The sequence below is a fragment of the Pempheris klunzingeri genome, chromosome 19, assembly GCF_042242105.1.
Source record: "Pempheris klunzingeri isolate RE-2024b chromosome 19, fPemKlu1.hap1, whole genome shotgun sequence".
NCBI classification, from domain to species: Eukaryota; Metazoa; Chordata; class Actinopteri; order Acropomatiformes; family Pempheridae; genus Pempheris; species Pempheris klunzingeri.
The window spans coordinates 22,779,227-22,803,723 of record NC_092030.1 but is presented as its reverse complement, the minus strand read 5'-3'; the positions used below and the strand labels follow the sequence as shown (position 1 = coordinate 22,803,723).

General features: G+C 44.2%; 1 protein-coding gene across 1 annotated transcript; it reads right to left on the bottom strand.

Annotated features, from left to right (window-relative positions):
* Positions 1 to 208: 208 nt before the first annotated feature.
* On the bottom strand, positions 209 to 24,462 carry LOC139218418 (multidrug resistance-associated protein 1-like). The gene is made up of 30 exons (XM_070849954.1): positions 24,393 to 24,462; positions 24,026 to 24,205; positions 23,670 to 23,795; positions 23,363 to 23,500; positions 22,688 to 22,813; positions 20,948 to 21,009; positions 19,960 to 20,082; positions 19,132 to 19,350; positions 18,795 to 18,972; positions 18,078 to 18,239; positions 17,457 to 17,549; positions 17,149 to 17,352; positions 16,618 to 16,764; positions 16,223 to 16,310; positions 11,843 to 12,039; positions 11,008 to 11,184; positions 10,566 to 10,733; positions 9,438 to 9,627; positions 7,840 to 7,912; positions 7,531 to 7,639; positions 6,383 to 6,590; positions 5,703 to 6,013; positions 5,414 to 5,613; positions 4,980 to 5,106; positions 4,218 to 4,319; positions 3,892 to 4,038; positions 3,527 to 3,685; positions 2,239 to 2,405; positions 1,704 to 1,898; positions 209 to 365 (listed from the first exon to the last, which is right to left on the bottom strand). Exons 1-30 carry the CDS (start codon positions 24,432 to 24,434, stop codon positions 257 to 259), a joined length of 4,527 nt encoding a protein of 1,508 aa, XP_070706055.1. The 5' UTR covers positions 24,435 to 24,462; the 3' UTR covers positions 209 to 256.
* Between the last annotated feature and the right edge of the window lie 35 nt (positions 24,463 to 24,497).

The window sequence follows — 24,497 nt, the reverse complement described above, 5'->3', positions numbered from 1 at the left end:
CTTCATGACTTCATGACTGTATTCTGTAATTTCCTTAAGGAAGAAATTGCACAAACAACAAAACAAAATATTAATGAACAGCCTGCCATTAAATCTAGAGAGCACATTTGTGTGTCCAAGATGTTGAACTCTTGTGATTTTTGTGTACCATGGGGTTTCACCCGAGCAACAGGCAAACAGGAGGATGAAAAGTCATGAAACATAAATGATGTGTACAACCATCCAGCTTTAATATACGGTGTCTCAACAGCGAACGTCACACCAAACCAGCCTCAGTGCACATCTGATAGAAGAGACCCTGCAGTCTCAGCAGCTCAGACGGAGAGTCCACCTCCGCAATGGAGCCCCGGTCCATCACGATGACCCTGAGGACAGAGAGACAAATCAGTCGAGTCAAAGAGACAAGTCAGAGACATGAGTCAAAGAGAAACGAAAGGTTAAAGGCCAATTACCTTCAAATCAATTTAAGAGGACATGAAATGTGCATGTTTTGGCACTTGTAGTATCCATATATATATTAAGAAAACCGCCTCAACTAAAATATAATTTGAGAAGGTTGTTAAAACTACTACTACTACTACCTAGCTATCTAGTTAGCAAGCCTCCATTTTGGGATGAGGTTTGACCAGTGGTGGGCCGTCAGGGCCAGCAAGGCCTTCTCTGCTGGCCTAAACTCAGAATCACTGACTTACATTTTAATATTTTCCCATTAATCTTTTTAGATTATTCCTAATAGTCTATGCTCTTCATTTCATAGCGTGTATCTGGGCTGTGGTGCTTCCAGCAGTGTATGTCTATATTAGAGCTTTTAACCAATCATATTTCAGCCATCATGTGTTGCCAGGGTCAAACAAATCTGCCCTGAGGCCTTCAGGATCTAAAGTGCAGGCGCCCGTAGCTTAAAATACATCACAATGAAACTGTTGCTTTAACCATTCAGATTTCGAGTTGGTGACCCCAGGGCCTTCTAGCAGGCGTACGATGACGTTAGTATTTTCACGTCCTCTGATTGGATGGTCAGAGAGCTTAGCCAAAGGTAGCGATTCTTATCTGTAGCGACCTGCACAAGCAGTAATCGTAAGTATTAATAGCAATTTTTTGGCTGACGGAGGAGGAAGATGTTAATTTGGTCGCAGATCTAGGCTGACTTTCCAAGAAAAGCTGGACATTTTCAGGAAATGCTTCCAACCCTGAAGCTAGCAAGCCTGTCCCAGCCGGGAAAAGGGTTTGTCCGCCACTTTCAGGTCAGAAACTATGAGCGGTATCCTTGACTTTCAGGCTCCGAGGAGCACTGCAAATTGTATTGCTGGGAATGCCTGGTATTGGCAACTGAACGACTCAGTGTTGTGGAGCAGAGTCTGTGGTTGGAGCCGACTCGGTGTTTGGAGTGTTTGATGTATAAGGCGCAGGTGTGCAGCAGCGCAGCTGTGGCTGCAGTGACAGGAGACTTGTCGAATGCTTTTAATTGGGTTTCTTGCTTTAGTGATGTCATTCATTCTCGCAACATGAGACACCTGTCTGCGATGCAACGTCCTGTTATACTGCCTTTCTGTATAATATTGATGGTTTCTATAGTCGTGGCGTCATAATGATGGTATTAAGAGGTGGTTTGATTCAGGTAGGACGCCACTGAAGGCCCAGGTGTAAAATGCACGGCCCGCCACTGGGTTTGACAGAGGCCAAACTAAAGCTGCATAGTCTACCTGGTGTAGTCCATGATAGTGTTGAGGCGGTGGGCAATGGTGAGGACCGTACAGTCATCAAACTGAGTACGAATGGTGGACTGGATCAGCTGGTCTGTCTTCACGTCCACGGCCGCTGTAGCTTCATCCAAAACCAGGATCCTAGTCTTCCTCAGCAGAGCTCTGGCTAAACACAGCAGTTGCCGCTGGCCAAGGCTGAAGACAGACACATTCCATGACATGAAGAATGTCACAGAAACGAAAGATCGTAACAACAAGAGGACTTGCTTCTCCAAATGTAAGGAAAATAACAATAAAACTATTGACACAAAACTGATAAACGTACATTTGATTGCAAAAAACAATCAAACACACGAACCAACTGATCGGCCGGTCCGTTGCTTCTTCACATCAACTAAGCCTGAAATCGTCTCACATCTGCCCCCTGCTGTTCTGTCATTCTAACATCTGCCCCCTGCTGTTGTTTTAGCCTCGGAGCACACCCCCTGCTGGTGGTCAGGTAAAGCCCGTCCAGGTGTGCTGCTGGTCAGTCTACCTGAGGTTCTCTCCTCCTTCACAGCACTGATGGTTCAGTTTTTGAGGCAGAGCAGACACAAAGCTGCTGAGATGAGCCAGTTCCAGAGCTTTCCATAGATCCTCATCTGAACAGACATCAAAGGGGTCCAGGTTCATCCTCAGAGACCCAGAAAACAGCACAGGCTCCTGGGAAGAAAGGTCAGAGGTCACCTGGAAGCTTTTACTGGAACACAACAACAATCTGGCCAGAAGATTCATCTGTCCTGTTCAGCAGGAAGCTTCCCTATGAACCAGACATTATCAAACAAACCACGTTAGAAATATCATGTGTTGTAACATGACAACTGGATAACAAACTTTAATATGGTGTGGAATTATGCACTGAAATGTCTTCACTCAGCACTGGAGGTTTTTTTCTCTTTGGGAGGTTTTTTATCTACGCTGTACAAGATAAAAATATCTTCATAGTGTTTTACCTGGTCAGGTGAAAGGATCTTAGGTATATCAGTGGTATTGTACGTGTACGTGTTTACATTATTATTTGTTATTATTTATTTTTAAAAACCAGATGGCTGATTTGATGTTCAAACCGAAAAAATTAAGTTTCTCCCCTCTGAAGTGCAAAGCCAAAGTGCAGAAGCTACAATATTGTCTTCTTTCAGATTTTCCATTATGTTTTCAGTGAACAAAAACTATTTTGACATTGATTTTGCTATTGGACATCTGAGATGGTACCAGGAGCAGCCACCTCTGTGTTTTGGTGGTTTTGTTTTGTTTGCTTCAGCACCAGGAGGTCTTCCACCAGACAGCAGCTCATGAGCATCAGGAGGTCAACCCAATGGGTTTATTTACCACTTTCATCTCCTCATCTATGTAGTTTCTGGACCTTCTGTCAAAGCTAAGCACACATTTGGTGAAAAAAAAAAACTGGGCTGCTTGTGGTATCTTCCCCGGAGCCTTTCTGTGCTTTTCTCATCTCTCAGGTTCCTGTGGATCCTGGTCCTGGTTCTCCTGCTATGGTTCTCTGGTTCCTGTGGATCCTGGTCCTGGTTCTCCTGCTGTGGTTCTCTGGCTTCATGAATCACTGCTGCGTATCGCCGGCCGCCGACACTGATTTAAGTCGTTATTATTCACATATTAACTATTGTCATGTTTTCCACTGTTACATTATTGATCAGTATTAGTCATATTCCTATTGTCAGCACTATAGTTGCTGTTATCATTTTGGTTTTTGTCTGTTGTGCACCTGTACTGCAGTATTTGCAGGGCGCTACAGTATTTGTACTGCATGTATTTGCAGTAATGACCTGAGGAATGATGGTGATTCTGGAGCGCAGATCGTGAAGGCCGATCTCAGCGATGTTGATCCCATCGATAAAGATTTGTCCCATTGCTGCTTCCAGGATCCGGAAGATTCCCAAAGCCAAAGACGACTTCCCAGCCCCCGTCCTCCCTACGACCCCCACCTGCAAATTCATTGTTCTAATCAGTAAATGTTCATGTGATCAGAGATGATTTATTAAACATCACAAAGTCATAATTCAATTCAGAAAAGTATTAACTAACTATGACATTTAGTTTCACGCTTTTTCTTTGTGTTTGAGCTCTGTGTTCATCTGGATTTTACTGACATTTCTCCTTATAATTAATGTTTCTGATGGGTAATTCAGACCTTTTCTCTGTCCTTGATGCTGATGGAGATGTCGTTTAAAGCCCAGTCCAAACCTTTACGGTACTGCAGTCCGTACTCTTCAAAATGGATGTTTCCTGTGGTCGGCCAGGATGCTGGCAGCAAACTGCCCTCGAGGGTCCACGCTGCCTGGGGAGACGCATCAGGTCAGGAGGGCTGGATGATCAACATCCAGAGCTCAGTAACTCACGTCAGTAGCAACAATCACAAACAGAAACACTGAGGATACAAACATATCGGCCTCAGACATGCTGGAATCAAGCCACCGATTACAGTTTCCATTGAAACCAGGTTGGACAGCAGCACACCTCTTTGGGTGTGTTGTCGTACTCTTTGACTCTCTCCACCGACACAATGTTGTTCTCCACATCAGTCCAGGATCGAACAATCCAGCTCAGGATTCCTGTCACCTGCAGAAACGATGCCACATGTCACCCAATGCTCTCTTTGTTTATCTGTGGTGCTCACTTCAGACCAGAAGATTATCCTCCCGGAGATATGATGGACTTTTAAAACTGAAAGCTGCTGCGGTTCTGGTTCTGCCGCTGCAGCAGGCGGTTCTCACCGACCAATCAGAGACTCCGTTCAACCAAAACATGCTCTGAACTCCGAAAGTCTGGTTTTCTAACTTAAGCTAATTTCCAAATTTTTCAGAACAATGATTTCAGTGATGAGAAGCAACGTGGGACACATAGTGACTGTAGACAGACAGGAATCTGTCTCAACTACTGTTACAGTGGAAAACACAAATGTAAAAGTCACCTGATTACAAAACAGAGGTGAGCAACAACAGATGTTGACAGTGAACCGGCCAACTGTTACTGCAGGTGGACGATTTCCTGCACTTGTGGAGGAGGGAAGTATTTGCCTGTTAGCTAGCTAACTACGATTACAAACATTATGTGATCATCACAAATGAGCAATGTTTTGCAATGTCTATGTTCATATGCATGTAATCTGGCTGTTCATGACAGCCTAACATTAGATGGCAAAACAGTCTCTAAACTCTAAGACTATTTCATCTTTTCCGGGGTTAAAACATGTGAGTTAGAGGAGGTACAGTTTATAACCTGGAGGGAGTGGGACACTGCCAATCCAACAATGCCCGGGCTGAGTTCATCTCGACCTCGTACCGACAGGATGGCTGCAGCCAATACCAACAGATTCCCCAAAAACTCCAGATTCACTGCCAGCCATCTGACAGAAACACACGGAAATAAAACACTGCGCATCTACAAAACAACGCATCTGCCAAAAGTAAATACTAAAACATTCACGAAAATATTATAGCAATGTTGTAGTAAGTAAGTAAATTCTTGGTACTAAGCACCTGAGATAAATATCCTTGACAACTACAATATGATACAAATACATCAACTAGCTATAGAAACATCAGCACAAATATAAATATACTGAAGCAAAATATTAAAATACTGTCAAACTTCATGAGGAATATCGTTAAAATACTTTTATTTCATCCACTCATGTTTTTTAGTAAATGGACCTGGTGGCAACAAAGCGAGGGAAGTAGGCTTCCTGGTTGTTGTCAATGCAGCGGTCAGCCTGCAGAACAAAGCGTTGCTGTTCACCGAAGGCTCGGATGACGCCAGCGCCCTGCACCGTCTCATTAAAGTGGCTGTAAATCGGCGAACGACTCACTGCCTCCAGTCGTCGTAGCTGACACGACGACGCCACGTAGAAACTCTGGAGAGCGGAACATAGACAGTAAAACTATAAAGAGTCTTGGGCTGAACATCAGAGATTTTCAGATGAGGTTTAGAAGATGGCGTTACCTGTACGAACATGTAAACACAGGTGAGGGGGAGGAGCACCAGCCCTGTGAAGGGCGTGGCCAACAGAAGAATGATGCAGACCTCCAGAAGCTTGAATAAGTAGCCCAGCATCATCTTCAGCCCATCAGGGATCATGCAGTCAATAGCGTCGATCTCTTTGGAGAAGCGGTTCAGGAGGTTTCCACTGGGTGTCACCTCGAAGAAGGACATGGGCGAGTGCAGGACGCTGTGGAGAAGATCAGCGTGGAGGTGACGCGACGCTACGATACCACCCAGAGCGATGGCGAGCGTCGTCCCAAACATGGCCATCCCTAAAACCAAATGATGAAGTCACCAGCAAACCGCAGGCTGCTCTTAAAAATAATAAGAATACAGCAGTTTATCACAGAGCTGGTTCTCGCCATCTCAAACAACCAGCCACGGTCATTCCCTCTTCTCCCCACTACCCTGCTTTAGCCCTGTTTTAGCCCTGTTTTAGTCCTATTTTAGCCCTGTTTTAGTCCTGTTTTAGCCCTGTTTTAGCCCTGTTTTAGCCCTGTTTTAGTCCTATTTTAGCCCTGTTTTAGTCCTGTTTTAGCCCAGCTCCAGTCTCTATTTCCCCCCACCTTTTGATAAAATAAGTCACCTTTGTGGGCTCCATCTGTTTGTTGATATGAAGTGTATGATGACCTTTGACCCACCCTGAGTGAAGCCCAGAGCTGCGAACACGCTTAGTTTCAGCTCGTGGTCGCTCTGTGTGCCGTTGACGGGCGCATCGTCAGCCCACAGGCTCAGCCAGTAATTGTAGGCCAATGAAGCAGCCTGCTGGAAGGCACAGAGGAAGATGATGGCCGTGATGAAGATCAGGCCGACAGTCCTGAAATACTCTCTATACATCTGCAGCTTCACCTGACAAAAGAAGAAGAATATTGTAAATCTCACACACCTGCTGTTCATTAAATCTCAGAAAAACCAAACAGTTGTCACTCTGGAGATGCTGACGTGCTGCACCTCTGAAGATTTGCATCTGTTTGTTACATCTACTTAAACAACAGTGAGTAAAATGACAACTGTTGTTATGCACGTTAATCACCATCAGTGATCACTTTTAATCCTCATCACAACTGTCAGATCTTCACAGATCTTCAGATGAGGTGGAACCACAATTAGAAAACAAGAAGAACCCTTAGTTCCTTTGGGTCAAGTTCTTGTTGTTGTCATGTTCTCAATTACAGTCAAGCAGTTGTTGGCAATATAATCCTTAAATCTCAGGCTCCTCAAACAGGGCTCCAACAGATATGTATTAGAAAAATGCATAAAGAAAAAAATCTAATAAGAATCAGAGACATAGAATAATGCAGCAGCTAAAACATATAAATCAAATGTAAATTGATAAAATGTGGATAAATTAAGCTGTCTCTGAGCCTGGTGGTGTAGCTACATGGATGCTGTGGTACCGTCTGGTGGATGGTAGCATGCAGAACAGTTTGTGGCTGGGTGTTGGGGTCTCTGATGTCCTGCTGGCCCTCCACCTAGGTGGGGAGGTCCTACATGCACGGCAGCTGTCCTGGTGACCTGTGGAGCCTGTGGTTAGGGTTAGTTAGTTTTCTCCTAGTGTGGGTTAAGGTTACTTAGTCCAGACCCGTGCTCAGGAGTCAGTCTGGTCTTGAAGTCTGGCTCGAACTTTTCTGCTTAACACTTTGGGTTCAGGCCTGTCTGAAAGTAATCCTGTGATCACCATCAGCGCTGCAGTAACTGATCCATGGTGCTGATGGATGTGGTTCCTCTTGGTCTTTATTAACAACTAATGACCTCTCTGCTGCCACCTCCATCGGTTTTAACGACTTACCCGTCCACTCTGAGCTCGGTCTGCCTCCGTCAGCCTCCCAGCATCCTCAGCAGCCACAGCCCCGTCCACGGCCTCCATCGGCTGAACACTTGCACTGCTCAGGTCACAGCTGCAACACAGACACACATCACATCATTTTATTTAATGACACAAGGTTGTTTGATTGTTTAATAAAGCATCAGAGGGTGTGCTGTGAGTTAGTTAGATAGTTAGTCTTGTTTAGTTTAGTTTACTTTTAGCTTAGTTAGTCTGGGTTAGTTTAGTTAAGTTTAGTTTGGTTTATGTTGTTTAGTTAGTTTGTGTCTGTACCTGATCAGCTGCTCTTGAGAAAGATCGATGGAGAAATCCGTCATACTGAGGCGAGACACCGACCTCCTGCTGCCTGCCAACACACACACACAATTATATACACACACAACTATATACATAACACACAACACCCACAGCCACGCACACTACAAACAACTACACATGCACAACTATACAAACACAACTATATTCCCCTCAGGGATTAATAAAGTATATTGATTGATATGTAACGGAGTTAAAAACGCACTTTATTAATTATTATTTCCATTTCATGTTTGTGAATTTCATCATTTAATGATTATTTTGAGTATTCGTGAATTTCATCTCAATAAGTAATTTTTATTTACCGTTATTTTAGACATTTTTCCTGTGGAAATTACCTTCCTGCACTCTTCCTTTTCCGTACCTCCTGGGCTTCCCTTCTACCCCTCACAGTGCCATTTTGCATTGCTGAGGGGAAGTTGTGTGAGAAAATGCTGCTGTGATTGTATTATTTTCTTTGGAAATTTAGCCATTTATGTTATAATCTTTGGTGCATATTATTTACTGTTTTGTGTTGTTTTGACCTTTAATATAAGTTTTATAGATGTTTTTAGTTTTACTTTTTTTGGTGCGATTTGTACAACAGCAGTCGGCCCTGTGTCATGTAGCCTATGCAGTGCAGCTAGCATTTCCTACTGTAAACACTGTGCATGTTTGCATGTTTAGGAGCAGAAGTGCAGAAGGGAAAAAGGACCAGAAGGCGATTAATGTATTTTAATCTCTTCTGCAGGTATGTGTTTTATTTTAAGTTATACATTTTGTCTCTGTTTAGTCACTCCATCCCCGCACACGTGTTACTGTAGCCACCGGGTGGCACAGTTTTTCCTCTTGTATGTGTTTTTCTTCCATTGTTTTGAGGAGATTTGTTGTTAAAATTTACTGTATGTAAAATGTTTTCCTGTGAAAAATGAAATCAGACCGTGCCGTTTTGCATTGCTGAGGGAGCAGAAGTGCAGAGGGAAAAAGGACCAGAAGGCGATTAATGTGTTTTAATCTCTTCTGCTGAGCAAATAAATGCTGGAGAACAGTCCACTGAGTCGTCCTTTTTCATGCCCATCCACACACCCGTCACATATACACATAATCACACACACACAAGAAGGGTCAGGGTTCAAATCCACTGGCTGGTTTGTGGTTTGAACCTAGAACCTCACTGTGTGGAGTTCGCATGCTTGCATGGGTTTTCTCCGGGGAACCCAGCCTCCTCCCACCTCCTCCCTCCAAAGACATGCAGATTAAATTTGTGGCTCTAAATTGCCTGTAGGTGTGAGTGTAAGTGCAAATGGTTGTTCGTCTCTATGTGTCGGTCCTGCTATTGACCAGCAACCCAATGACACCCCCCGTCCCCCCCCGTAATTTTTCTCCTGAAGTCTTCTAACCTTAGTGGTGAAGGTCTTCTAAGAAATCTTCACCACTTTGCTGTAGAATTCCACAACTGCTTCACACTTTAAACAGCCACCTAGTTTCTGTCCTCTGGGCTTTGTTCGTCTGGTTTCTGTGTTTTAGGTTATCATGGTAGTTCAGTTCTTTCCTGCTCAGGAAATCTGATTTCCTACCCTTTTCTCTGGGGGCAGAGCTCTCTCTGTGCTGTTTTCCATTGAAGGTGTGGATTAATTTGGCGAAGGCACCCTTCCTGTCCATCAGCTCCACGTAGGAGCCCATCTCAGAGATCCGCCCCCCCTCCATCACCAGGACCAGGTCTGCTCTGGACAGGAAGCTCAGGCCATGTGTCACCAACACCCGGGTCTAAAAAACACATCAACACACACATTAAATGTTATAAACATGAGAACACACTCACGGCAGACCCTTTACATATGAGAACACACGCAGTAAACACTATAAACATGAGAAGGTTGCTGTCAGGTTGCTGACCACATGGTGTTACTCGGAACAAAATCAGCCTCTCCCAGTTAGGACTGTAGCTCCTTCTGGGGTGGAGGTGGTGAGCAGGTTAGGATTGAGATATACCTTTATTAGTCCCACGACGGCGAAATTTACACTTTGTTTGTGGGTCACCTCTCTTCCTCTATCTAATAGTCCAGGTTCTGATCTCCTGCCTTTCCCGATCATAATTGCAGATGTTGAGGGTACATCTAGTGTTCTGGATCAGGATCTTGCAGGTGTTCCACTCAGGTGTTACTGAAAATGACCCCATTGTCGAGGTTCCATGATTGCCATGATTTCTATGTCGGTCCCCGTCTTCTGCGGCATGGATCCTTGACATGGGGGTATGCATTGAACCCTGAGGTGGATTTAATCTTCCTGAAGTCAGTACACATTTGCACTAATCACAATCTCCTTCAGAACCAACATGACCAGCCACAGGTTTTCCACGCTGCAGTGGGATGCAGTCCCTCCAGCACATACTGCATCTTCCCTATGTCACTGGATGTGGTGCCAGGATCTTCCCGGCCTTTAAGGAGTAGGTCCAGTGGCCCCTGAAAGCCCTGGCCATACAGCAAGTGGAACAGGATGGGGGGTCTGGACTGGTCTGGATTGTGATCATGGTGTGTTCATTGGGAGGATTTATGGAAAACAGGTGCCATAGTCACACACAACCAGGAAGTACTACAAAAGTGTCCATGGCAACCTGCCAGAAAGGGGCGGAGACAATGGAGAGTGACAGTCCGACAGTTTGATTGGTACAGGTACTGGTGTGCAGAGAACCTGCAGGGGCTCACCTTGTCTCTGAGAAGTCCTCTGGGCCCAATGACTCGATCAAAGATGTGCTGGCCCACGTGAGCATCAACAGCTGACAGTGGGTCATCCAGTAAGTAAACGTCCGCCCTCCGGTAGACGGCCCGAGCCAGGCTCACCCTCTGCTTCTGACCTCCAGACAGGTTCAGGCCCTGCAGTCAGTCAAGACATCAGCACAAAGCTCACAACAAACAGTACACTGTAAAACAGGCCACAAGAAACAATCAACAACAGGAAACAATCAGAACAACAACAACAGGAAACAGTCAAAACAACAACAGGAAACAGCCGAACATCTTGAGTCATAGTGGGGGTGTGGGGGCATGAAAATGGACTGTACTGTTTCTACTCTTTTTTTCAGCCACCCAAAGCGCTGTAACACTACAGTCACACACTGATTTCAGGGTACATGGTGGGTTTCAGTACCTTCTCGCCAATCTCTGTACCGTCTCCGGCTGGCAGGAGGTCAAGGTCCAGCCCAAGAGCGCAGGCCTCCAGCACCCGGTGGTACCAGCTCTCCTTCCTGTCCCCCCCAAAGACGATGTTGTCCTTCAGAGACCCATTCTGGATCCAGGCCTGCTGGGGAACGTATGCCACAGAACCCTGCAGAGCCACAGAGCAGAGGAACTCTGTATGAAACAGCAGCCAGCTCCATCTCTTTTCAAGGGGAGCTTCTTGATATCCATCATGAAGTCCAAATTAGCATCAGCAGCTCAAACACTGGAGCATCTGCTGCCTCTGAAGCTCAGACCCCCTTAATGATCTGATTTAGTGAAGAGATGTAGACGTCTAACTGAAACTGAAACTAACAATGAACAGAAACCAGAGATCAATGGACAACCTGCTGACTGGAACCCTACAGAGTTCACACAGTGTCATTCTGGCTGTTAGCACTACTAGCATAGCTGAGTGGAGCTAACATATTGTTTTGACCTGACTCTCGCCTGATATCACATTAAAAGCAGCTTAATTTCACTGTTTGATGTGACAGCAGATCCAGTGTGAAATAAAAAGCATCCTGGTGTGGACACCATGCTGGGAATATACTAGAAAAACGGGATAACAGGAGAGGAAAGTTGTTCAGTCAGCATGAATACTAAAAACGTCTTGACCGTCTCTAGTTGTGGGGCGACTGCACATGCTCAGTAGTGTTTCTCATAGTTTATCCTCTGTCATCTCTGAGATTGTTTGATAAGAACTATACCATCCCAGGTGAAAGGTCAGAGACACAAATAGTATATTAAATGATGTTTGTTGTCACCTTGACAGAGATGAAGCCACTCCTCCTCTCCATCTCTCCCAACATGGCCGACAGCAGAGACGATTTTCCTGAGCCAACATGGCCAACCACGGCCACCAGGGAGCCCGTCTTCACCTTCATGTTGATCCACTGCAGACAAGGAGGCCCGTCATTGGTCCAGGAGAAGGATCCACCCTCCACCACCACGGCGTCCCCGTCTGGAGATAGAACATCGTTCTAAAACCTGGTTCCAACATGTGGTCCTACCGCATGGTTCTAACATGTGGTTCTACCACATGGTTTTAAAACATTCTAACACATGGTTCTAAGACGTGGTTTAAAGATGTACTGTAGTTCTAACACATGGTTCCAACATGTGGTTCTAAAACGTTCAACCACATGGTTCTAACACATTCCAACATGTGGTTTTACCACTTGGTTCCAACACATGTTTCCAACACATGGTTCTAACACATGGTTCCAACACGTGGTCCCACAGGGTTCCGCAATATTATGGTCTTAAAGTCACCTTTAACACATGTATGAATGTGGACGAATGAGAGCTGCTGATGAGGGAAGATGAGCGGAGTGAGGATGGGTGAAGGAACAGGTGCAGACAGGAAGTAATGTTACACAAGATAGAATTCCTACAAAATAAAACAGGAACCAAGTAATGAATAATGAGACTCCAAAATACACACCCAACAGAGGAGGTGAGAACCCAGAATGAACTAGAATTAATCCTTTTAGAGTGTTTTCAGCAGAGAGGGATCATGACAGTTGCAGGTTGTAAGTGAATTCACACATCTAAAGGTGTTAAGATCTCTTTTAAGTGGTGTTTAAAAACCTGTAAAAGGGTCAGTTCCATCTTGCAGAATTCAGTTTCATGAGAAATCAGAAGTTTGCCAAGGCTGAGCTGTCATTGTTCTGAGGGGAAACATGTCTTTGGTCCGTCAGTCTGGTCTGTCAGAGACACAAGTATGTTTATGTCACTGCTTTAAACTGCTTTCACGGAGCCTTTCTACACCTTAGCTAGGGACTGCAGATGGCATTTTTAACCATATATCCAATAGTTTCCTCTGCCCCTTCTCTCAGACAAATTAAACTAAGTCAAAATGTAGATAAGACAAAATAAACCTATATTGGTCCACAGAGGAAAAATTACCTCTTCCACAATCCATTTTACTTTTCTTAGAATTTCAAAAACACCATTACAAAACTCATCACTAAAACTTCATGGTTTGTTTCATTCCAAAAGAATAACTGGGTCAATATCACCAAAAAGTGCCTTTGAGACATCATGATTCCTCCCCCCAAACGTTACAATTTTCCACTCAATTTCACATCCCTTGTATCAGGTTGACCTTAGGCTGTTGTAAATACATGTTGTAGATAGATAGATAGATAGATAGATAGATAGATAGATAGATAGATAGATAGATAGATAGATAGATAGATAGAAATACTTTATTGATCCCCGGGGGGAAATTCTGGTGTTGCAATAGTATAGAAGTAAAAGTGACCACCACCATGAATACAAACAAATAAATAAGCAAAATAAAAATTTACAAAATGTTGTGAGTAATGTTGGTCAAGCTCCCACACTTTTTATGAATTTAGTGCAAGCAGATAAAGTATGAGCAAATCGTAAAATATGTCCACCCTGTCTAAGACACATTTTTATAACATAGTGATTATAAAATATACATTTTCAGAAAGCTATTTTGTCCCTTGCTCAATAATAAATTTTAGTTGATAAGAAAAATCTTTTGAAAATAATGAAATAACTGCAAATTGTTTGTCTTCAAAGAATCTGTGATAGTTGTGTTTCCTTTTCTAAATTATTATTACATTATATTTTAGCATTACATTATAGTAAACTTTATTATTATGTCATATTGAGCTATCATTAATATGGTTGTTATTAGAACTATCAATATCATTATTATTATTAATATTGTCATATTATAGTATATTATTATTGTTATTATTACTATACCAGTAGTTATGGTTGATGGTAGAATCCCACTGTACTTTTTTTTGTATCTTGCACATATTTATCCATTCCATATTATACTATTGTACCATACTGCAATACATCATGCTTTCATATTTGCACTATTCTCAAACCTGCTGCTAATTATATGGCGTCGGTCATAAATTGACACTTTCTTTTTAACGTGTGTTACTTTTTTTCTCTATTGCGCTTTTAATTTTGTATTTTTAATTTTGTACATTGGCTGTTGCAACACCTGCATTTCCCCCATGGGGATCAATAAAGGATCATAATTTATTATTATTAAATAAAATCTCTAAAAACAGCGATCTGATCTGTCTTTCAAACAGTATTATTTGGCAGTGATTGGTTTATAAGGAAAATGTGAAAAGGTTTTACTAAGATAACCCTTACCCTAACCCTAAATGATAGGGTGGACAAAAATGTGTTAACTGTTGACATTAGTAGATTTATTTAACAGCTATCTGAACAAAGGTGAACATTACAAAACAAAATTATTATTAAAATTAATTATTAGATTATTTCAGTTTCCTCCCCTTGAGAGCGTTGCCTGAAACACAAAATAATTGGTAATGTAAAAAAGTTGGCTATCCTTTAATTTTCTAATAAACTTCTAACGTGGAGGACCCAGGCTGATTTTCAGGAGTTTCTGGAAGTGCAGGAGAGTTGGGGGGTATCTCTGACAGCAGACTGGCCCTGGCCCTGGCCCACCTTTTTGCCTCCCTCCATTTCTTTCGTTTTGCCCTCTTCTCTCTCTCACTGAGCTCATTAATACCCTTCTTCTTTCCAGTGTCTCTGTCTTTATGTCATCTCTCCCTCTCTTTTTAAAGGTACTTTGTCTTCTGTCTGGGTCAGCATCACGGTGTTCCCGATATCGCCTTGCTGTCTCCGCTCCACCTGGGCTCATTCAAAACATGCCACTGACTCACCCTTTTTGGCAATATGGACTTTGTTTGAGAAAAAAGTTCATAAAGAATTGTTAAATTATCACCATCTTATCAGAATATGTAAAAAAAAAAACGACAACTATACAAATGTCCACCCTGTCATGTACCATGTCCACCCTGTGATGTAGGGTTTGGTGACAGTGACAGGGTGGACGGTGACAGGGTGGACATTTTTGGCTAAAGTTAGCATCTAAGATGCAGCTGGTGGACCTTCAGCTAGCAAAGTGATTGATTGTTGAAGTGGACTACATGCTGTTCTTCAAATATATTTCACATTTCTGAAAAGTTTTATTTGCACATACACACATATTTAGCTAAGCTAAATGCTTGTTCTAGATATGTACATTTTTAATTAGATGGGTAAATTTTATTTTATTTTATACCTCTATTTTTTATATTTTATTCTATATATTTATCGCGGCTTAAACCAGGACCTGAGAGCATAATTTCGTACCGCCCCATGTGTAAATGTGTGTTGGTATGACAAATAAAGTTCCTTGAATCCTTGAAGTTTTTCTATGAATTATCTTTTACTCTGACAGGGTGGACATGTTAAGCTTGACAACATCTAACTACAAACTTAATAATGCGAAATTTAGGAAATATAAATGTAGATACTCACTGTACTTGCAGCAGTTATTTCAACCTCCTTTGAAGAAAGACAAATTGGGGTGGTGATGTCACTGATTACATCAGTTGGTTTCTTAATGGGGCAATTACACCATGATCACAGGGTGGAGGGCAATTTTAGGGACGTGTACAAAATGTTAAATATAATTATAAAAAAATCAAAATGACTTGTTTTACCCAAGAACTTGGTATGAATAATAAGAACATTTAAAAAGTATTTTAATTTTGTGTCATTTAATGTCTTATTACACTGCTTGAAGTTAGCAGACCAGCGTGTGGGACGCTATGTCTTTTGCTGATTTTATACCATTTTGGTGATACACCAAAATGGTATAAAATTAGCGAAAGACATTTTAAGAAACTTGTGTAATAACACCTAAAATTTTGTAACATGTTAATGATAACTTAGTGATTCTGATGAGGACACCAAAAGGTACTTTATAGTGATATTGACCCAACTACAAGTTATTTCACTCTCAAGCTAGGCTAACAGTTTTGACCTGCATTCAGTCTCTGTGCTAAGCTAGGCTAACAGTTTAAGTACTGGACACACAGAAATGTGGCTGGTGTATGTGTAGAGTGCTAATACCACCAATACCAATTAGCTCAGAGAGTCGACAGAAGGAATGGAGATTCTTAACATTGACCCACCACACGAGTGGTCTTCATGGAGATATGTTCCCTAGTCATGCATGATCAGCAGAACATACACAACCTCACCTGCACCAACTGGTACTGATGAGAGCTCCCTCTGGTGGATGTGGTGTATCGATACAGCCAGAACATCACAGGTGTGTGCCATCTTACCTGTGCTATGAGGAAGTCTGTCCACGGTGTCGGGCTTCAGTTCATCCTGACTCAGGAAGTTTCCCAGACGTCTGAGAGAGATGGCGGCCTGATCACGGGGAAACAGATCCATTAGACAAAGAAACTGATCCATCAAAGACAGAAAAATGGATCCATCAGCAACAGAGACAGATCCATCAGAGACAGAAACAGATCCACTAGAGACAGAAATAGATCCATCAGAGACAGAAACAGATCCACCAGAGTGCTGCTGTTTGATGTAAATTAAAAAGTTATTTTTACTGACATGGAGGCAGAAATGACAGATGATCTCTAGAGAGAAGACAGAAAACATGTTTGCAGTTTAGATGAAATATCCTTTTAAAAAAGGAGGATTCTGATTGGCTGAGACTTGCCTGCATGGCGGTGCTCATGGCGAAGGGAAGCTGGCTCAGAGGGGTTTTCAGGATGTTGATGAGAGCAACAGACACAAAGACTTTCTGAGCATCCAGAACATTTCGCTCATCGATCAGCACAAACACACCGAACACCGACAGGGCTACCTGACCAGGAAGACAAGAGGAAACCAACATGAGTCCATCATAGGGTCACAGAACATGATGATTAGAGTCGGGTTAGGGTGTTTCCAGCTGTTGTTTCACAAAGATCTATGTTGAAGAAACATGGTGACAACAATGGCACCACTTCTGATTGACTGGCATATGTCCATTAAAATCTATGGCTGCGGGTAACCATGGCAACACTTAACTCTAACAGGACATTGTTTTCCTAGGTAACTGACATTTAAACACAGCAAAGGTCTTTGCATCTTTATTTACACAACATACGGTGACAGATGTGGACATGTGATGATCAAGCATGGACCACGGTCTACCTGTCCAGGTGTTAGTCTGCCGTCTACCTGTCCAGGTGAGTGAGGGGCTCACCAGGAAGGAGGAGGAGTTGAAGGAGGCGAGAGAGACGGAGTAGAGGATCTGAGATTTCTTCAGGGCACTGAGCTCTCCGTCTCTCAGGATGCCAACGCGCCGCTGAAATGCCTCCTCCCACGCGTAAAACTTGATGATCTTCACTCCACTCAGGATCTCACTCATCAGTTTGATGCGACCGTCCATGAACTTCATTTGAGCCTCCTGGCAGACAGAATTGCGTTCAGCCAATTGGTCACTGACCCACACAGTAACAGGAAAAAGAAACGCTTCACTTCCTGTGAGTCCGACTGATGGACGTCGCTCACCTGCAGTCTGCTCCTCACTTTAGCAATGAACCCGTTCAGAGGGAAGATCAGGAGGACCGCTGTGATACCGGCCAGAGCCGACGGACCCAGGAGCTGTCAATCAATCAATCAATCAGTCAGTCAGTCAGTCAGTCAGTCAGTCAGTCAGTCAGTCAGTCAGTCAGTCAGTCAGTCAGTCAGTCAGTCAAATGTAATGAAATCAAACAGGGCATAGAAGGGACATAAACTCCTGTTTGACCCCAAAGTAACGGGTCTAATACCCGCAGGTGTTACACTATGTACTAATACCAGGAACAGTCGTCACCACCGAGGGGGTTCTTCTGCAATAGAAACGATGTTCATCCTCCAGCAACTAGGACGAGCCTCAGACAGGAGCTCAGCACATAGAGCACATTGTGTGAGCTGTTTCTACATACCTGTTGCTATGCTTACTGAGTGAGCACATTAATTTAAAGCTAGTGTCCTACGTCACAGTGAAATGGACAGCCAGGAGCCAATCAGAGTCCGTATCCACCTTGACCATATGGGTACAAAGTATTTATGTCGTCTTCACGTTGGTCATGTGATGATTATGATGTGTGGTGGCATCATCACATGTTGATGGTGTTAGGTGTATGTTACCTGCCACAAGAAGTAGAAGCAGAGCGTGATCTCAATGGGAGCAGCCCAGACGCTGTTAAAATAAACTACAAAGTCCATCAGCTTCTGAATGTCGGTCGACACCAGATTAATGATTTCACCTAGAGCACAGCGCCGCCGCGCCGCACTGCTGACCAGCAGACACTAAGGATTCAAACAGAAAAACTTAATTAACTCCACCACTGACCAGCAGACATAATGGATTGTATAAAAGAAGTGGTCACTATGAACACCACTGTTATGAAGCCTCGGTTCAGCTTTATGGCGTTGCCATCTTGGTTTGTTTGGAGCCAGAAATGACGTTCATGCCTCCTCTGATTGGTCAGTGAGCAGGTAGCCCCGCCCTAAAGGCCCCCCCTTCCTAGTGTATCTTCCTCTAAATGGACCATCGTTGACTACATGAACATCCTGCTGTGCTGAAGAAGACTGTAAACTAAAGACTGAGAGCAGAAACTCATCAGGAAAATGTTCACTGAGCTGATAAATCAGGAGAGAAGTCTCCTCATTTCCTCATTGACTTCCATCCAATCAGATTTCTGTTTGGAGCCAGTGGAGTCGCCCCCTGCTGGACATTAGAGAGGATGCAGCTTTAAGGCTCTTCAGCATCGGCTCCACTGTTCAGGAGCTACGAACACTTCTTTATACAGACTATGGCAGACATTGAGGATTCAAAGAGAGAACTTTATTATCTCCTCTTACCTTCCTGTAGACGAGGCCCATGACGGCCGTCTTCAGTCTCATCCCCACAGTGAAGCAGTGGAACATGTACTGGTGGTAGAGGACTGACTGCAGACAGGACAGCAGGAAGAGCAGCACGGCGAACAGGAAGCCTTTCCATGTCTCAGCATCTTTGTCCCTCATGAAGCCCAGCAACAGGCTGACCACCACATTCAATCAAACTTCATTGTACAGTCCCAACCACATCAAACTTTATTTATACAGCCCCTCCTGCTCTCAGTCCCTCTGTCCAGATCCCTTAATTCAGATCAGGAAACACTCCCCAAAAAAACTTCTCCAACAGTCACCTGAATCCTACCTGAGCACCTGTGGCACGGCGAACATGAAGGCGTCATGCAGGACGAGACAAAGCGTCCCACACAGGAAGTAGAGGCCGAAGCTCCGGCCAAGAGCACACAGGAGGATGAACTCATAGCCCCGCCCCTTCCTGTTCTCTCTCAGCAGCTGCGTTTTTTCTGTTGGTACAGCAGAACCAGCAGACCGGGACCAAGACCACCCAGAATCAGCAGACTCCTCCCTGCAGGATCAAAACAAATAGGTACGGTGAATTTGGGGGGCGGAACCTGTAAGCTCCTGCAATGACCTTGACTTCTAACTTCCACTTATATCCATCAGCTCCACTCGTAAAGATAGCCGTGGACCCCTGAGGGTCCTGGGGGGGCTGCACCCAGTCCCAGCCAACACTAGGCGATTTACACTTGGACAGGTCGGCAGACTGTCACATGACTGACAGCCAGGACAGGATGTCATCAACTGGTTTGAGATGAGTAACAAATTGGTTCCTGACTGACGTCACAGATCAAAGAGATGGACAGCACGTGATAGAGGTGCAGACATACGATGAGTGGCACAGTCCGAGGAAAACCTCAGCAGGCTCTTTGTTACCAGCAACAAGACGTCTACAACACGCAACAGCTGCAGCTCAGCGTTGGTATCTGTGATGACTGAGTGAAGTTTGTTGTTTAACCTGAAGGGTTTATGAGAACTGATGGAAACAGACCGCCACAGACCAGTGTGACGGAAGTGTGTGTTCCCCATACTGTTTAATGGATTGTTCTGTTTTCGTGTATCAACATTCAGATAAAAAACAGACACTCATCTCAGTATCAAATATGAGGAGTCGTACTGCAGCTGTTCATGGTTCCAGATATTCTCCAAGTCTGTCATGATCTGGATCGATGAGTCCTCGTCCCGCAGAGGCCACAGGTCTGCAGCCTGTAGGGGGCGCCTGTATCCCTGAACAACCAAACTGACGAAGAGACAGAGCACAACACGACTTCATGGTGATGATGTCACTATTATCACAACATCCACTCATGAAACACTTTTCACTTTATCAGTTTTTATCACCATTTCAGTGCCTCAGACAACGCCGACTGAGCATGTCAGCCATGTCAGCCAACAGTTGGTCAGTCAAGTTACTGAGAATTTGTCATCATGGTAATAAACACTTGATTACCACTTTGAAATGGTCACAGTTTGGTTAAGCAACGTGGTTTTGATACCAGTCATGGTTCTGGGTAAAATAACGATGGTAAATACAGATGTGAAAGTGAAACTTAAAATTAAACCCTAACCCTTCTCCTGGGTCAAGGGTTAGGGTTAACCCTTCCAACGCTGCAAACATGCCTCCATCACACTCAGTAAACTACGTTGCCTCAAGCTAAATGAGTCCATCCAGTCTGTTTGTTCTCAGGGGAAAACAAGAGACAATTTGAGCATTAAAATGCGTTTTATAAGTTTTATTCAGTGAAATGATCCTCAGTTTTTTAGTTATTACACTTTCTCTCGTTGCCATGGTGGTTGCTATGGACACTTACCTGTTACATTAAAATGCACAATTCTCACTAGAGAACTAGTCCCAAAACTGATAACAAATATATTTATGTATTTTCCACATACCAAAAGGTCACATACCAATTATAGTACATTACTATTCATCGGTAGGAGTACTAAATTACTATCACTGTTATTATTAGCAGTATTTTTATCATTATCACTAGTAGTAGCAGTAGTAAAAGAAGTAGTAAAGAAGCAGTAGTAAAGAAGTCTAAGTCTAAGTCTAAGTCTAGTAGTAGAACTAGTAGTAGCACCAGTAGTGATGATGTTTGTACCTGCTGACCCAAAAGAAGAAAAACTTGGAGAGGAAGGAGGCGTCTTCCTCTGGACATCGACTCTGATCAGAGACACAAAACTAAAAACATGTTTAACAAAACGTCTGTTAATACGACAGTTTGTTACAGAGAAACCATATTTCACCTGGACAGAGCTGCGTGTGCGTAGGTGTGTGTAGGTGTGTGTTACCCATGTGTAGGTGTGTTACCCATGTGTAGGTGTGTTACCCGTGTGTAGGTGTGTTACCTGTGTGTAGGTGTGTGTTACCCGTGTGTAGGTGTGTTACCCGTGTGTAGGTGTGTGTTACCTGTGTGAAGGTGTGTGTTAGCTGTGTGTACATGTGTGTTACCCGTGTGTAGGTGTGTTACCCGTGTGTAGGTGTGTTACCCGTGTGTAGGTGTGTTACCTGTGTGTAGGTGTGTGTTACCTGTGTGTAGGTGTGTGTTACCTGTGTGAAGGTGTGTGTTAGCTGTGTGTAGGTGTGTGTTACCCGTGTGTAGGTGTGTGTTACCCATGTGTAGGTGTGTTACCCGTGTGTAGGTGTGTTACCTGTGTGTAGGTGTGTGTTACCCGTGTGTAGGTGTGTTACCCGTGTGTAGGTGTGTGTTACCTGTGTGAAGGTGTGTGTTAGCTGTGTGTACATGTGTGTTACCCGTGTGTAGGTGTGTTACCTGTGTGTAGGTGTGTTACCTGTGTGTAGGTGTGTGTTACCTGTGTGTAGGTGTGTGTTACCTGTGTGAAGGTGTGTGTTAGCTGTGTGTAGGTGTGTGTTACCCGTGTGTAGGTGTGTGTTACCCGTGTGTAGGTGTGTGTTACCTGTGTGAAGGTGTGTGTTAGCTGTGTGTAGGTGTGTGTTAGCTGTGTGTAGGTGTGTGTTACCCGTGTGTAGGTGTGTTACCTGTGTGTAGGTGTGTTACCTGTGTGTAGGTGTGTGTTACCTGTGTGTAGGTGTGTGTTACCTGTGTGTAGGTGTGTTACCTGTGTGTAGGTGTGTGTTACCCGTGTGTAGGTGTGTGTTACCTGTGTGTAGGTGTGTGTTACCTGTGTGAAGGTGTGTGTTAGCTGTGTGTACATGTGTGTTACCCGTGTGTAGGTGTGTTACCTGTGTGTAGGTGTGTGTTAGCTGTGTATAGGTGTGTGTTACCTGTGTGTAGGTGTGTGTTACCTGGGTGCAGGTGTGTGTTAGCTGTGTGTACATGTGTGTTACCCGTGTGTAGGTGTATTACCTGTGTGTAGGTGTGTGTTAGCTGTGTGTAGGTGTGTGTTACCCGTGTGTAGGTGTGTGTTACCTGGGTGCAGGTGTGTGTTAGCTGTGTGTAGGAGTATTACCTGTGTGTAGGTGTGTGTTAGCTGTGTGTAGGTGTGTGTTACCCGTGTGTAGGTGTGTTACCTGTGTGTAGGTGTGTGTTACCCGTGTGTAGGTGTGTTACCCGTGTGTAGGTGTGTTACCCGTGTGTAGGTGTGTGTTAGCTGTGTGTAGGTGTGTGTTACCCGTGTGTAGGTGTGTTACCTGTGTGTAGGTGTGTGTTAGCTGTGTGTACATGTGTGTTACCTGTGTGTAGGTGTGTGTGTTACCTGTGTGTAGGTGTGTTACCCGTGTGTAGGTGTGTGTTACCTGTGTGTAGGTGTGTGTTACCTGTGTGTAGGTGTGTGTAACCTGTGTGTAGGTGTGTGTGTTACCCGTGTGTAGGTGTGTTACCCGTGTGTAGGTGTGTTACCTGTGTGTAGGTGTGTGTTACCTGTGTGTAGGAGTGTTTTTCAGACTGAGGTCGGCGGTCAGAGAAACAGCTGAGGATGAGCTCGATGAGTTGGAGGGAAAAGCAGATGAAGAATGCCACGAACCGAAGAGCGTCTGATGAAAAACCCTGAAAATGGATTTACAGTCGAGAAGAATTACAGTAGTGACCCAAGGTTTACCCAGAAACCTTTGCTGTTGACAGGAACATACTGTATATATGTTTCACAGTATCTTACTGTACATATTACAGTAAAATACTGAAACCATTTACAGTGTACAAACAGTTGGTGTTTTCCTCAGAGGTTTGACCCTCAGAGCTTATCATCCTATGATCAATGACGACAGAAACACCTTGGTGTGTTTTCAGGGAAAAAGCCTTCTTAATTAGCAGCTACGTATGAACACACACACACACATATGTACACACACTAACACACACACAAGAGTTCCAGCAGAGACTTGGAAAACTGAGGACGTCACAGAGCTCAGAAATACTGCAGCAGGACGACAAGAGTGGGTTAAGTGGTTTATGATGTCATGTCACATCCATGATTAAGGTCCGGGTTCTGGTTCAGATGTGGACCGGCATGAGCTCTATCTGAACCACCACAGTCCACATGGACCCAGGACCTGGTGCACCTCGCCATGTCATTTATTGATGATAAGTGAGTGATACCTGATCAATGATCTGCTGGACGTGAACCTTCAGGGGAACCAGGGAGCAAAGAACCAGAAGAGTCCAGAAGAGGAAGAGGAGGACAGATGAACGACTGCCCTTCATCCTCTCTACCTGGATTATAACAACAGCAAGAACCTGAGGAAGAGGAGGAGGATGAAAAATCATTTTGATTGGATGTGATTGCGTCCAGAGAACCCCCCCCACACACACACACACACACACACACACACACCACCAGGACCTACAGGTGGATCTGATCTGTTGTCATGGTAACCGGTACCGAGTTGGAGGTCTGTAGACTTACCAGGGTCAGGGTCCGTGCCAGGGGTCCGATCAGGATCAGCAGGTGGTTCTGGATCTCCTCGACCTTCATCACCAGGAAGTAAAACAATTCTAGAAGACCGAAGGACGCCATGCTGAGACCCAGGAGCTGCAATAGAGACCAGAACCAGGACCAGAACCAGGTCAGACCAGGACCAGGATCAGAACCAAGTTAGTCCAGGATCACAACTGGGTCAGACAAAGTCCAGGATCAGAACCAGATTAGACCAGGACCAGAACCAGGCTATACCAGGATCAGAACAGGGTCAGACCAAGGCCAGGATCAGAACCAGGTTAGACCTGGACCAGTTTGGTCTTGGTTCTGGTCTGTCTTCTTACCGTCTTGCTACAGCAGAGTCGGGACACTGAGATAACGCCTCTGTGTGGGCGGAGCTGCAGGTACAGCAGGTAAAACGGAGAACAGGTCCACAGGTAAATGCAGGGGAACCAGACCAGAACTGTGTGCTGGAAACACCGGGTTAGGTCTGGGCGGGACGTGTACCAGGTCACATTCCAGTCCTGAAACCAGACACATCATTAGCGGTCAGACCTGGTCAACAGGTGAGTAATATGTGAACTACCCAACCAACCAACCCTAACCTAACTCAACTAACCTTACCTAACTGACCTAACTAACAGTAACTTAAACTAATTTCTCCTTTTGTGCACAGAAAAACATCAAACATCAGATAATGTTGTTAATCACCCAGAAAGGATCCAGACCGCTCAGACTGCACAGATCCTCCATTTAGACAACTCTTCTTCTTCTTCTTCTTCTTCTTCTTCTTCTTCTTCTTCTTCTGTGAGCTTG

Excerpts from the sequence above, each read along its gene's own strand:
- LOC139218418 (XM_070849954.1), bottom strand. The coding sequence starts at position 24,434 with ATGGAGGATCTGTGCAGTCTGAGCGGTCTGGATCCTTTCTGG. Across the intron at positions 23,796-24,025 it reads GACTCTGCTGTAGCAAGACG|CTCCTGGGTCTCAGCATGGC; the intron begins GTAAGAAGACAG and ends TCTCTATTGCAG. Across the intron at positions 10,734-11,007 it reads GTACAGAGATTGGCGAGAAG|GGCCTGAACCTGTCTGGAGG; the intron begins GTACTGAAACCC and ends GACTGACTGCAG.